Here is a 16248-nt window from a genome sequence, read left to right on the forward strand (position 1 = left end):
CTGAAATAAATAACAAGTATATACGGCCGTAAGTTCGGCCAGGCCGAATCTTATGTACCCTCCACCATGAATTGCGTAGAAACTTCTACGAAAGACTGTCATCCACAAATTCCAACCCTCATGGTTGTTAAATATCATATACTACCACCACGTACCAAATTTCAACCATATCGGATGAATTTTGCTTCTCCAAGAGGCACTGGAGGTCAAATCTGGGGATCGGTTTATATGGGAGCTATATATTATTATGGACTGATAGGAACCAATTACTGCATGGTTGTTGGATACTATATAACATCACGTACCAAATTTCAACCGAATGGGAAGAGTTTTGCTCTTCCAAGGTGCTCCGGAGGTCAAATCTGAGGATCGGTTTATATGGGGCATATATATATATAATTATGGACCGATATCAACCAATTTTTGCATGGGTGTTTGAGGCCATATATTAACATCACGTACCAAATTTCAAATTCATAAATGTGGACCAATTTTTGCATGGTTATTAGAGTCCATATACTAACATCATGTACCAAATTTCAGCCGGATCGGATGAAATTTGCTTCTCTTAGAGGCCTCGCAAGCCAAATCTGGGGGTCCGTTTATATGGGGGCTATACGTAAAAGTGGACCGATATAGCCCATTTGCAATACCTCCGACCTACATCAATAACAACTACTTGTGCCAAGTTTCAAGTCGATAGCTTGTTTCGTTCGGAAGTTAGCGTGATTTCAACAGACGGACGGACGGACGGACATGCTCAGATCGACTCAGAATTTCACCACGACCCAGAATATATATACTTTATGGGGTCTTCGAGCAATATTTCGATGTGTTACAAACGGAATGACAAAGTTAATATACCCCCCATCCTATGGTGGAGGGTATAAAAATGTCAACTTAGGGGCTATCGTAACACAATTAAAACAATTTTTTATGAATATCTACAGTATTCGCCCAAAATTCTGAATATTTATGAAATTGAGACATAACAGCATACAAAACCTTTGCTGATCGCATTTAGGAGCTTATAAGTAGAGCAAAAATATACCAAAAACTACTTTTGGGTCTTAAATATACTTTGGGGAAAAATGTATAACGTAAAACTTTTATAATTTGTTGCTCGTTAGAACCTGAAGTACAAAATTAGGTATGCATGGTATATAACTTACCTTCGAAGCTGATTGAAACACGATATAATAGATGTACATTTAATTCATAAATTCATTGTATTTATTATATTTTAATACTATTTAAATATTTGACAAATATTGACTGGTCTTGCTGCGCTTTAAGGTAGCATGGTGGTTTGTAGTCATAATGCTGTTCACCTCTGCCAGGTTATCCTATGGAGTTCACAGTTAAAATCGAATGATTTTTTTATGGGATATATGGGGTAGGGGTTGCTTTACTTGTTTTCTAGTCAAATTTACATAATAAACCTTAAAAATTATAAAAATCAATAACTTTGTGGCATATTTTCAATATTATTTTGATTACATATTATAATAGGTTTTTTTTGTCGTAATTATTTTTTCTTATTTTTTGTCTATTTCTTTAATTTCAATAAAAAAAGTTCAAGACTTTGAATGTTGCAGTTTTACTTGCACCCTCGCTTTGTCTGAGAGTTGGGAGATTAGCGCCAACTATGTTATATGTTTTTAATCGAAAAAAAAACAATAAATTTCTAAATTAGGTAGCTGTGAAATGGAAACACAGGTTTTGGTATCTAAAATTTTATAACCGATGCTAATATTAATAATTTGTATATCACCCTGTGTCGTACTGCTTCTCATTCATTTCTTAAAATCGTAGTTCATTTAATGTCTAATTTTTTTGCATATGTGTGGTTGTTTTGCGCGTACTAATTTTTAAAATACTTCTTGTTCACAATTTACAACGGCACGTTTAGTTTCTGCTTACGACATCTGATTTGTTTTTCTAAAAAAAAAATTAAATACAAAATGGCGATCAGACCGATTGTAACAAATCGGAAGCGGGAAACACTCGTATTTGAGGAGAGGGGTTTGTAATATCAACACTATTGTTTTGCTTCGTTATTATGTAAAGGTATGCAAGTATTTATATGCTTATGCAGTTGTTTAATATATGTTCTATCAATTGGGTTTTATTTCGTTTTGAAGTGGTAGCATAAAATTGTATATTTTTTTTGCGTGTGTATTGATTTGGGATTGTTGATGTTTTTGGGTATCGCTGGTGAAACAGCGACGTTACTATTTCAGTTAACGTTAGCCATTGCTTATGGCGCGTAACGTTTACGTTTTGACTATCGGGAAGGAAGATTTGATTTTCTAATGGGTTGCATGAGTGTGTGTGTGTATTTTTTCTTTAGTTATGATTGGCTATTTTGTTGTTGTAGTTGTATTGAGTTTGCAAGGAGCGTGATTCATATTAGACTATGTTGTAATCGGTTAAATTGTATTTATGGGATAATAGGAACCATCCTGTCACATGTGATCGTTTTTATCCTTCTCTCTGTCTGTCTATCCAATTACTGCTTGTGGCAGGGTTCTTGCGAAACTAGATTTGCGGTTAGTTTTAAACGGAAGAATGTTGTTGTTGGTGTAAGTGTCGGGTAATTGTAGTTGGGTTAGTATCAGTTGCACCCTGTTGCAATTGGTGGTTGGTCGATCGTTTCATCATCATTTCATATGCATCGACCAAATTTGCTCCATCCACTTGGACAAAACCCACACTTACTGTTGCTGCACAAGTAATTGCTCCACTTGGTCGGCTGTGCGCAGAAGAAATGCTGCACTTTCTCTGTAAGCGGAGATAACTTGACGTGCGGCAGTTATTTCATTGGGGCTCAATTTGTGTGGCAAAAGGGGTGGGCGCACTGCAGTAGCATCTAGACCGTTATTGGGATTTATGTTATTTAGCCCCTGCTGTTGTTGCTGGTCTTGAGTCTGTTGCTGCTGAACCTGTTGCAGCTGTTGCAGTTGATGAGTGCCGACATTGCCATTGTTAAGGTTTGTATTGGCATTGAGTTGGTTAAGAGTGGCTAAATTGTTGATGCTGGGACCATTGTTGTTGTTGGCGCTTTGGTTGTTTACATTGACGGATGTGCTAGGGGTATTTGAGGTGATGGTCGACGAACAAGAGGGTTTCATCGAAAGGTCGGTGGGAGTCACTGAAAATAATGGACAAATGAGATTAAATCTGTGTTTCAAATAAGTACGAAAATATCGATAACAAGATCGGTACCAAAAGAGAATACATTGAAATGGATCAAAGTCACATAAAGGCAATAGGAAGATTAAACGTAGCTTGCTTTGTTAGTAATTGTTAATATTTTTTATTTGCTTTCGGATATATTTTTCAGAAATCAGCTGTGTTGAGCTAATTTTACAAATATAGTGAAACCTCTCAGAAATCGACATCCAAGGTTGTCCCATTACATGGGACAAATGTAACCGGGCTTTTCCTGTCACAAACTGTGACTTTTGCGACATATGTCGCAAAGGTAGTAACCCCACCTAATTTTGAATTAAAGAAATTGTGAATATTTTTTAATTTAATTTTGATAAAAGGCATAAAAATTATTTGTATTATACCTATTCAAAACTCTACTAGATTTACGTCTCTTGTTCGCAACTTCAAACTATTCTTGGTTTTCGTGGCTCATACACCCTCAAGAAATCGCTTCTCTAACATATGTTCCAAACATATTTTGCAGGAAGCAGATATATTATTGGATATTGCCGGAACATTGTTATGTTTGTTTTATGTGAACATATTATATGTTTGCAAACATTTTTAGACCAAACATATTATATGTTTGGAAGAATTTTTTTTACTAGCATTTAACACCATTTAAAATTGATCGTATTTAGAAATACAAACAAATATGAATTTTATTAACGAATAATTTCATTCATTTTAAAGGAAATATTTTTTTTCAATTGTTGCTTTGGATCATTCCCCACCAAGTTAAAATATAATTTGCCAAAAAAGTTATAATGTTATTCTGCTTTTAGAGATTCGAGTTTTTTCGCTAAAATGAAAAATAATTTTGAGCGGCAAAATTCGAACTCAATGCCCGCTTTTATTATTGAATGTGTCCGCCAACTCCTCTTGGACAACTTATTAATAACGAGGAACTAAACTTTGTTTTTATACTATTTAATTTTTCACTATTTCCCTCTTTTTCATTTTACTAAAAAGAGTATAGAATATATTAATTTCCTTTGTCTGAATATTTTGACTTAAGGTGGGTATTAAGTTCGAGTTTAGCCGCTAAAATTGCTATTTTTTCACGATTACTTTTCTTAATTAATCCACTTTAAGGAATACAAACTTTGTGAAAATTTGCTTTGGGATATTCCCCATCAGGTTATAATAAAATTTGCAACAAAATTTGTATAATTGTATGACTTTTTTTACTGATTTAGTTTTCACTTTAGCGATTTTAGCGGCTAAACTCGAACTTAATACCCACCTTTACTCGACGAAATTTTTTTGCTGGGTCACTTATGGAAGACCTAAGTTGTTTTCCTTCATTCCTTCCAGTTTCTGTAGTAATTTGTGAAAGGATAACTATGAGCGAGTACCGACCGTTACGTTTACTGCACCATCGAATAGTTCATGACAATTTTGGCTTGGAATTTCCAATTGAAATAAATCTTTTCCCAAGTTTTTTTAAACTCGTTTATAATTTTATTACCATTCCTGAGAACTGAAACTTCTTTGCACATATCATCATCTTGGATATCATTCGCTGTCTAGCTGAAGGAACTGAAGTATTTTGAGTTTGCGACGTTTGCTACTTTTTCTACATTTGTGACGTGTATGTGACTTTTACGACGTTTACAAATTTGCACAAACCTTAAAAAAAAAAAAATACAGGCCATCTCTGGTAATACCATGTCAAACATTTTATATTGTCCTCTTTCGAGAGTGTCCCATTTGAAGAGGTGGCCTCCCGTAGAATTTTTTCGATCGTTTTAAATAGTAATAAATATTTATTATTTTTTAATTAATTAATTAATTTGTTTTCTTATTTTGTTATATTAATTGTTTTTGTTATGATAATGTATTGAGTATCATTTTTAGCTAAACATTTTCCCTCATATTCATAAAAGTTAACGTTAAATTTAAACTTACTATTACCATACAAATTCCTTCGATAAACTGTCAGTAAATTATTATGAATATGGGCATTTGTTTTTTATATTTTATTGTTTCTTATTTTTAATTAATAATTAGTAAAATGTTTTGCTTTCATTATTTTTGTAAATATGTATTAATAAATTTTGTTGTTGTTATATTTTTGTAGATTTGGAATTTTGGATTCGTGAAGAAAGAAAAAATAAATAAATATCCTAATAATATATATCAAAAATTATTTGTGGTTTCACCATTGATCTCGACGTTTTGCCATTCGAAACCCCGATTTTTTTTTTCAAACTAACATGCTATAGGATTCAACAAATGCTTGTGATGATAATACACGCGGAGATATAAAGCCATCCTCGTATGGCCCCGGAATGCTACACTCACAGAAACAAGTCTTCAGCCCATTATTGAAATAACGGGCAACATATGGTTTAACATTTCGTATAATTTATGATTTTCTTTAATTAGTACTCACCGTTTCCTAGCGATGTTACACCTGGGAAATATGTCGGATATGTTTGTGCTCTGCCAGCCACTGCTGCTGCAGCAGCAGCAACAAACGGTGAAGCTGTTGTGGGTGATGTAAAATCCGTTGGCCTGTACAGTGGACTTGTTGCGGGTAGTCCGGTCAATGCTGTTGAAGCATTATTCGGCGCATTTCCGTTGGAGAGCGTGGCTGTGGTCAGAGGTTTAATATCCATTCCTGTAATGCTGGCGTTTGAACTTAAAGCTAAAGGAGAACTGCGGCCTGAATTCATGCCACCACTGCCAGCACTAGAGGAAGCCACTACAGCAGCCGCAGATACTGCAGGTGTGAGTGATAATGGCTCTGGAGCATCCGTATTAGGAGTGGAACGAGCAAAGCCAGTACATGTGGCAAATGGAAGTGCTGCTGCGTTAGCAGCATTTGATCCATCATTAGCTGAGGCTGACGTAACAGTCGATGATGTACTGGCCCCGCCTACTGATGCGGCTGAGCTTGTGGTGGCCGCAGTTATGTTGTTGTTAATATTGTTGTTATGCAATAAGGCGGCTGCAGCAGCCACTGCTGATCCGGGAGCGGGAATAGCATGCGTAATTGGTTCCAGACCTATGCGCATGCGTTTGGCATTTAGGGATTCGTTTTCACAAGCAATGGCTAAAATTTGTTCGGCCTGCACAGATGTTAGATGAGCTGGTGTTGGACGGGTCTAAAATAAATATTCGGTTGATCAAAAGATTCAATGAGTTCTTCATCTGTAGCATTTACCGTGTTTTCCCAGCCATCTCGAGTCTTCTTATTGCGCCTACACGATTTCAAATAAGTTCGTATGCGTTTGCGGGAGCGGTCGCTAAATTCGGGAAACTGTCGTGCACAGGAGTCAATAATCGCTTGAATTTTTTCCTTTGGTTGCTTCGAAATCGGTACAATTCGATCCAAATTTTCATCTACGAAAAGGCGTACAAACATCTATTTGAGTGGTGTAGGAAAATTGTTGGTTGGTTATTATCATACTTTATGAGTATTTACCATCACGCATACTTACATTGAACGCCTTTAATCGCTCGGGATCATGGGAGTGGGCTAACTTTTCATCAATTTTATCATCCGAATCATCCTCAGAGCCCTCGTCTTCTTCTTTCTGCCCCGATGAATTTGTTTCATCTTGGGCTTCCATAGGAGATGGATTGCCTTCTCGCGGTACGGGAGACAAGGACGAATCCATTTTTGTGGTGGAAGCAGCAGCATTTTGTGCTAAAGCACTCTGATACTGCGCCCAAAGACCTCCAACAATGCTTAAGTCCGGACCTTCGGCTCCATTACGTGCTGCATTAGAGTTTTGGTAGTTCCACGCTAGGAGCATAAGCTTCAGTTTATCGGCATCCTTCATAATCCCGGCATATGGATCGACTTCTGTGTTATTATCAGAAGAGTTAGTTGTATCCGTAGTTGGGGCAGGAGGTATTGCTTCCTACAAAGGACGACAAGGGTTCGTTTTGAAAATTATTGTGTATGCTTGAGATTTTTAATAAATTTCGTTCGTACTATTGTACATATAAGGAAATACTTCAGTGACTGGGATAGAACCCTTGATCAATATTCACGATTTTATCGACAGATAAAAATGCCACAGCGTAGATCATCTTTGACAGAAATTACAGGACTATAAAAAACTATTCAAATTTTCAGCTGCCTGGCTTATGCTTATTCTGAAACCAACCTTTAAGAAGGAACTAGACTAAATTGAGATGGATTATTTTCAGTTGGTGATATACCAAGTTAAGGTAACGTCAAAAGGTCATATACTATGTTCTAACTTTATTATTCGCAAAGTATTCCCAGAAGAAATAAATGTTAATTTGTTACGCCCATTTAGGAGAGGTGCGACCAAATATTTCCCACTCGCCATAGTCATGTATTATATAAATTTATATATTCTAATTCAACTTATATTCCATTATAATATAGCATATATGTATGAATATATACATAAATGTTACGCTCATATATGAACATAGATTTATGTTCATAACATATATGAGGAACAAACTGCATACCCTTCAATACAATAAAATTTTATTGAAAATGCATTCGGAAAAATTTTAGTTGATACAAAAAAAGGAATCTATTTTTATTAAATAAAAATACATAAGCACTACAGAACCGCCAACACACCAGACTAACCAACCAACTTACACACATACACGCACATTGTCAAAATATATCTCCTCCTGGCAGTAATTTGAGCTCAACTTTTAAAACTATCGTCATTGTCACGGCCTTGGGGTGATGCACTCCTTAGCCATGCATCTAACGCCTAAATTCGCGATGGTATCATTGGGTGCCCTGTCACTGTCATCACAGTATTGAGCTTTTCGCTGAATTCGAATAGGCCACCTATTACCCATGCCGCATTTTAGTGGTCATTGTAGCCTACTAGAACTGACTCAACTTTTGCCACCGACCACCGCGTTAGGATTTCATAAAAAAGGAGAGTCCGTGTCATGTCGATATGTGTATGGGCATTGTTTAAATTTTGTGGTATATATCATATGTCTAGTCTCCGGGCTAACACAGCTAGCAAATGAACCGTGCATGTACATAAGCACACACCCACACACACTAAACACATATGTAATACATCACGTGAGTGTATAAAACTACCGAATAGTGAATAGTGTCTGTTAGTAGGAAACCCTGCATCGATCTCTGGATGCAGAAAAAATGATGAAAAAATAACCATTGGATCAAAAAAACAAATGAATACATAACGTACTCCCCGTCCCTACATCTACAATTCCCCGGGGAAAGCGCAGTGCGCCCGCAATAATTTCCTAGTCACAACACCCTTAAAAGTAGGCTAAATTGTTATATTACTCCAAAGGATGAGAACGCAGGCAGGCCAACATGTATGCATTCGTTTTACATAGCCTTCCAGTGCGAGTAGCAGTGGCTTTCCTAAATTGTTTTTATGATTATTTGTCATGTCAACGCTCACTGTTTTGTTTTTGAGCTTTCTGATTCCATTTTAGGTGTCGTTTTTTATTATTTTCCATCATTTCGTTCCACCAACCAATAATGCCAAACTAACTAAGTATTACAGCATACTTTGTGGTATTCAATTTATTCGAATTCTCTTGGTGCAATGTGTGAGGTGGGGTGTGCATGCTTCAACACTGCATTTGGTATGAGAGTGTGTGTGGCTGCTGAGTAAAGGGTATGAGCAGCCTATGCAATTGATTTTGCTGCGGAATACAAACCCACAGTTGGACACAATTATTATCGGTGATAAAGTAGTAATACATAATATTGTCCTTTTACTAAGTAGAATCTTGAAATGGTGGATCTTATTACCATTGGGAATATGAGCGAATTACTTTAATGTGTTTAATAGTAGCTCCGCTGAACATTTAACACAACCAAACTTGCATTTGTAAAGGAATTTCTCTTAGGCCTACTCGAGTGCACTTGCAGCGCGGCAAGAAGAAATATCATTCCACGCAGAACAAACCCAATCACAATTGATAGTGCGAGATTCATATTTGAAGCTGCATTGGTTACGCACAATTTTTATGCTGCTGCAGCTGTTGGGGAAAAATCGCAATTGCGACCATATGAGATGAGAAAAAAGACGAAGTAAACCTCCTGGCCATTCATAAGGCACGCACACCTCTACATATACGCACACGTGTAGAGGAGTTTTTATTGAAACAAACATCAGCACAAACGCACACACGGCATGTAACGTCTACTGTGATATTTTTAAAGGCGGAGCTTTTTTGATCTTTTTGGTGTATGCGTAAAATGCGAACTCATTTTTTATAGAAAAGGAAAAAAGAAACAAGACAACACAGCGCTGCACATCACAGAAAAGGACAAGAGCCACAAACGGGTTGCAACATAGCATTGCACCGATGGCACAGTTCAATAACAAAGACTTCACCACCAACACCAACAATTGGGCTATCAACATTCGCATTAACAATGGCACGGGTCCCTCACATTTGAGGGAGAGATATTATATGGCTTGCTGTTGCAGCAGCATAAGCAGGTTGTATTGGAGCAAATAACAATGCGTTTGTGCCATAAACTTTGTTATAAAAAATGAGAAATTATAAACAAAAACGACATCACCACGAGGAGTCGCATGTAAAAGAGACCATGGGTTTTTGCGCGAATGCAAATACAAAGCAATCTCCTTCGATTTAGTACCATACATGCGACGATCAAAACTGAATGCATGTTTCTAACATTGTCACGAGTTATGGTCCAAAACCTGAACGTGAGTCAACGTCCCAAGTTAATTTGAAACATAATCTGAATAATTATATACAGCCCCATATAAACCGCCCAGCAAAAAAATTTGGAAGTTCTTCCAAAGGCACAACTTTAAAAGCACTCCCAGAAGATGCACTCCCAATGACGTACTTTATTGTAACTACCCAGGAAGTTCTTTTAATTCAATTTTTATAACTTGGTTTTTCCATACTTTTAGTGGGTGGTTTTAACTTTTTTCTATAAAATGGGTTAAAAACAGAGTAAGAATTCACAAAATGGTACAAATCATTTAAATTTTGTCGAAAAAAATGCTAAATACAGTCTGAAAAAATTGTGCATTTTTGAAAATATTTGAGGTACAACGTCTCCGACAAGCGTTAGAATCCATTAGAAATTATTAAAAATTATTTATTTGACAAAAATATTGCAGAATTTTTTAATTTACATCCAAAACATTGAATTCCGATCACACCTAAAGAAGTGATGCAAATTCAGTGCAACGGCTGTTGAAATGGAGGACTTCCGTCCTATGACAAGCCCATGTTAAATTCATCGCTTCTGCGTCAATTTTGCGCCACTTCCGGATCCAAAAAGAACATTTTCATTACTTTTTTGGCGACGCTTTTTTTGCTGGGCGATCCCCCGATTTGGCTTGCGGAGCCTCTAAGAGAAGCAAATTTCATCCGATCCGGCTGAAATTTGGTACATGGTATAAGTATATCGTCTCTAACAACTATGCAAAAGTTGGACCACATCGGTCAATAATTATATATAGCCCCCATATAAACCTATCCCCAGATTTGGCTTGCGGAGCCTCTAAGAGAAATAAATTTCATCCGATCCAGCTGAAATTCGGTACATGGTGTTAGTATATGGTCTCTAATGACCATGCAAAAAATGATCCACATCGGTCCATAATAATGTATAGCCCCCATATAAACCGATCACCAGATTTGACCTCCGGAGGCTCTTTAGTGAAAATGCCATGGGGAAGTGAACTTTCAGATGAAGAAGGCGGAACAATTGCCGTAATGAACCTTGGTTGCAAAAATAGATTTGATAAATGGACACGGCGATACGATTATCATTTTTTGGTCTTAGAAATTAGAGGCTTTTTTTCTTAAGTGAAAGTCACACTGTATGATTATCAAATTACTTAATTTATCAATAAATATTATTTCCTACTGTACGAGTATATAAATCATATTTCAAAGATCTTAACAACAAATAATACACTACTACACTCAAATGCAATAATTGGTTGGGTTTCATTAATACAAAGAATGATTTCGTTCATACAACGTATAAGCTGCATCCATACAATGAATAAATTTCATTCATACAACGAATAATATTCGTTAATGCAACGAAAAGGCTACGTAATAGTAATGTAATTATTCGTTAATACTACGAAATGTATTCCATAAAGGGTTTCGTAAATATAACGTAAAATTACGTTGTTATAACGAAATGCTACGTTGGCTGACTTTTAATGAAGAATTTCGTTAATGCAACGAAAAGGCTCCGTAATAGCAACGTAATTATTCGTTAATACTACGAAATGTATTCCATAAAGGGTTTCGTAAATATAACGTAAAATTACGTTGTTATAACGAAATGCTACGTTGGCTGACTTTTAATGAAGAATTTCGTTAATACAACGTAGAAATTCATCGTATTAACGAAACTTTTTTTACCAGTGTAGAAGTTTCTAAGCAATCCATGGTTGAGGGTACATAAGATTCATCCTGGCCGAACTTACGGCCGTATATACTTGTTCTACCTGCCTTAGGTGATCATTTCCTACATCATCGATAGGATTTGTAGTAGATTTATACTCTCGGAAATCTACGTGCCTACCAAAGAAGTCATTAGCTATGACTTCTTCCTTTTGTTTTGTTTAAAGAAAGTGTCCTGCCACTTTCTGCCTAGTTTTAAGTTTTTCCTTCATTACAAAAAGTACCAGACTACTTTCTTCAAATAGTTTTTAAAGTTTTTAAAGTGTAGTGTGGTATATTATAATGTAAGCGTTTCACTACCGAGTTAATGTTAAAAAAACGTTAATTTTCCTTCTTTTTTACTTGTACTAACAAATTGCAGAACAATTTGCAATTTTGAGGGCCTGCCACAAATAGTTAAATATCGACATGACTTTGTTCTGATTCTGAATTCGCATTATTAATTGCGGAAGTTTAATATGTTCACCATCACGACGTTTTTGAAATGCAAACCTATTATGTTTTATATTTTTGTGGTTGTCGAATCTATGTGAATCTTCAGTTGTAGGCAACGATATTTTATAACCTAGTTTGTAGATACAATCATAGTAACTGTCGGTAGGTGATGGCTGCCGGTATGTTGCCAAATTAAAATCTATTACCTCACATAGCATAACCGAGGCCTCGCTACATCGGCCTTGCTTATTGGATTCAATAAAAGAGTAAAAGTTCTTCTGAAATAAAGTTAAAAAATATACATCCTTATTAAGCCAATACAATATATTGAGTCACTTTTAGTTTGGGCGTGAGGAAAATACGCTACCACCTGAAGATATGATTAAATATAACGGTACGAGGAACGCATTACCGTTTTTAATTTCACTCATTGATGCATGTATAGCGTTTATAGTTGTGTGTTTGTGTCTTTCTCTGCTGGATTGGTTATGCTCTGTGGGTAGATCTTCACTTTGGTTTGATTCAAGTCTAGCCCCCATTTGAGTTTTCATCTTGCCTTTGTTTTGGTGTGTATTCCATTTTACACTTATTAACATAATGAGTGGCCACAATGTGAGTTTGAGTGTCCTTTACGGTGGGCTAGTTTGTATGGATGTGTGTGCAATGATATATTCATGTACTGCTTTAGTAGTAGTTTATGCAGCGCGGAGTTTGTTTGCCAGGCTCATTGCTTTGGAACGATGTAGCCAGTCCTGTCTGGCCATGGCCACATTAGGAATATTCTGTGCTCTGGCTCTGTATTTTTCTACGGGGTATTCTAATGGTGGTGTTTAAGTGTGCGTTTTCACTTTGCCCCGGTTGTTGCTGTTGTTTTGTGGCATTGGTAGGTGTTTATTTGTTGTTGGACTTTGATTAATAACCAAACAATAAACTGGAACTGTTAGAGAACTGAATGGTCGAGCAACCGAATGAATGGATGACAGTGCAAATGAAAGACGCGAATACAATCAAACATCAATGATGATAGTCCTGATATGATTGTTTGCCTCTAGAAAACGCGTCCTTAAGAGATTCTCCGACAGAATGAGGCATGCATGGGAAATGGGAATCCATCCATGACAAATGAGGATGAACTCGGGTGAATGTGGAACAACATTTTTTTTTGTCCTACCGGTATTGTCTGAGGATTGAGTGGTTAGTTTTAAATAAATTGGATTATTTTTTAAAATCCTGCCATTAATATGGCAGCTGAAAAACGCCGGATATTCTTAAGTTGCAGTGGAGCGCTCTTCCACAAATCACACTTCAATAGACTACTGTTAAATAGGAATTTTTATTTATTTATTTTATTTTTTTTTGATTTGTGCCTATTCTCCATTGGATGCGAAGTTATATTCCGCCTTGTTGAACAGGTGCAATTTCCGAGTGGCGGATGTTTGCAATTAGTGGTGGAGGAACTCTAAGCAAAGCTATTGCTTGTTCGCTGCTTATACGTACACACGCAAACGTGGCCACTCCAACATAACCCAGCGGTGGAAATCGCTCTTCAAAAGGCTATATAAAATGTATTTATTTGCAGAGGCAAGGCATTCATATCCAATATTCATTGATTTTTTACACAGGGTACCATTGCCGACCAAGGGATCCAACTTCAACTTACAGCATAAAAGCTAATGTAAGGTCATTATATTAAAGCCTTTTAGTACTCATGTAAGGTCATTATAGTAAAGCCTAAAGTGTAATATAATAAGGCCTTATATAATGTATACATCTTAATAGGGGTTTATAAAAATGCCTATTTAATGCCTTTTCTATGAAAGCTATTTAAAAGCCTTGTTTACATACCTTATTTAAGGCCTATTCAAAATTTCATATAGAAATATGAAACTCAAAATTTGCGTAGAGTTTTTTTATTTTATTTTGTAATATATAAAATTGTACTATAAAAAAATAAATCACATTCTTCGTAAGAACTGAATTCGTCATTATCATCTGATTTACACTGAAAAAATTAGCAACTTGCTCAACAACTTACGGTTACTTTTTAACTTACGGCATAAGGGCTTATCAAAGGTCTCTTAAATAAAAGAAGTGTGCAAATGAGAATATGAGCTGGTTTTTTAAAGCCGTTAAATTTTTGTGGGTCGTTGTCGAAAAACTTATAAATTGCCTTACTACATAAAGGCTTTTTAAAGGAGTTTGCTATGAGAATATGAGTTGCTTTTTTAAAATGGTTTTATTTCGCCCCGTTCCAAGAACACATTGTTATTCACAATACCAAACAAGGCCTATTAGGAGTTCTTTAAAAATGTGTCTTCGAACTCATGTCCCAGTTCCGTAAATGCTTTAAATCGTAAGTGCCCTCGATTTACGCCGCTGGGAAACTGACACACGCACACACGAAATCGCCGTTTGCAACGTAAAGCACTCGCAAATTCGTTCAGACTATTATGTGGTCTAAGCTTTTCCTGTTTGTTTAGCTCTTAGTGGCGTATATTAATTATTACATAGTAACTGCTAATCTGCAAAAGCAACTTACATCTAGTTCCCTTTCTATTCCAGATCAAGTTAGATATTAAGTTACAATGTGAAGCCGCGGATATTGAGTCTGACTTCAGATTTGATGATTTGTGTGAAAACTAGGGGTGTCATTCGGGAAATACCGGGATTTTCAATGATTCAATATAAGTTGGGAAAATGCAACATTCCATTGGCGAAATCGTGTTTATATTTCGTTGCATGATTTAATTTTGACAAGAATATTTTTTTATTATTCTTTATTCGTCAAGTTTTCCGTTTTGGAGACTTGACTCGATTTTCCACTTTAAGCTCATCCTCCATTTATATAAAATGATGTAAGTTTATACAAATCAATAAAGCGGTATTGTTTCAACTGGATCCAGACGTATACGAAAGTTTACCAATGGGACTTACTTTCAACTTCCAAATCGACCAAATAGCCATAGCTGTATAAACATCCACAATCATACATTACCAGTACTAGGTAAAAGGTCACAGGTAAGACATTTTAGGCACAGGAGAACAGGATAAAGCAGGCAAGCATGCATATAGATACACATATACCAAATCCCTAATCTATCACCCTAAAAAAAGGAATCACTTTAACCTCGCCAATACAATTGCCTCTACACTTTGGCAGTCGGCCCGAATGTTGATGCCAGCCTTCAAATTTTAAAACCCTTTTTCATGCAAACACTGCCATACGAGTAGACAAGGGGACCTGATGCTGACTCAAGGTTCTAGTTGCATGGGGAGGAAGACGACAGAAAGCAAATATGTCTTCTTGTTTTGGATGAGGAAGGAGAAGATGTTACTGCAAAATGTGGCACAATTTCAAAGACTCACACAAGACAGATTTTTGCTGCATTATTTTCCCCAGAAAGGCAACTGGAAGATAGGATAGGTGAAGGTAGTGAAGTAACAGTGAAAATGGTTGAGGCACTAAGATACTTGTGCCAAGAATATGATTTCTAATAAAGATAAACAGAGATTAAATGATTGTCTTGACAATGTCAGCAATAAACTTTTCATTAATGCTATGAAAAGTGTTGATTATGCCCATTAACAATAATATGCAATTGCTTTGAAATCTGTATAGACTTACAAAGGATGCATAATGCCTACACGGACGAAAAAGACTGTTTTTCATATGTTTAGATGTAAAAGTTATATGTTTGGAACTCAAATTTTTTAACACAATATTTTTAAGTGCAAGCATATAATGTTCATAAACTAGTATAACATGTTTGGGACATATATGTTAATATTTTAGAACATATTATGTTTGGGACATAAAATGTTTGTGAATATAATATGCTTAGATGCAAACATATATTAATTTAGAAATAGTCTAAAAACATATGTGTGTTTAGAAAGAGAGACCTAGAGAGTATGCTGCAAGTAAAGTAATGGAAGTAACCAACTGGCGCCTTAAAAATATATCCAAACAAAGAAAATTTCATTAAAATTTTTTCTACCAGTGTATGCCTTAAGGTGAACCATAATATGTTTGAACAATACAAACAATATTGTTTTGGACCAATCCTAAAAATATATATGCTTGAAACAAAATGTGTTTGAGGGTGTATGAAACATTTTTTTTCATAGTTTCTACCAGGGCTGTGGAGTCGAGCCAATTTTACTTGATTCCGACTC

General features: G+C 36.0%; 1 protein-coding gene across 1 annotated transcript in view; it reads right to left on the reverse strand.

The window, feature by feature from the left end:
* Positions 1–1206: 1206 nt before the first annotated feature.
* Positions 1207–16248, reverse strand: part of LOC142223167 (uncharacterized) — a 35599-nt gene continuing 20557 nt past the window's right edge. Inside the window, exons 2-5 of the mRNA XM_075293004.1 lie at positions 6666–7091; positions 6389–6589; positions 5615–6329; positions 1207–3154 (exon numbers count right to left, since the gene is read on the reverse strand). Coding sequence (XP_075149119.1) covers positions 2718–3154; positions 5615–6329; positions 6389–6589; positions 6666–7091 — 1779 coding nt within the window. The 3' untranslated portion in view covers positions 1207–2717. The remainder of the gene's footprint in view (positions 3155–5614; positions 6330–6388; positions 6590–6665; positions 7092–16248) is intronic.

Source organism: Haematobia irritans, chromosome 2 (assembly GCF_050003625.1).
Source record: "Haematobia irritans isolate KBUSLIRL chromosome 2, ASM5000362v1, whole genome shotgun sequence".
Classification (NCBI taxonomy): Eukaryota; Metazoa; Arthropoda; class Insecta; order Diptera; family Muscidae; genus Haematobia; species Haematobia irritans.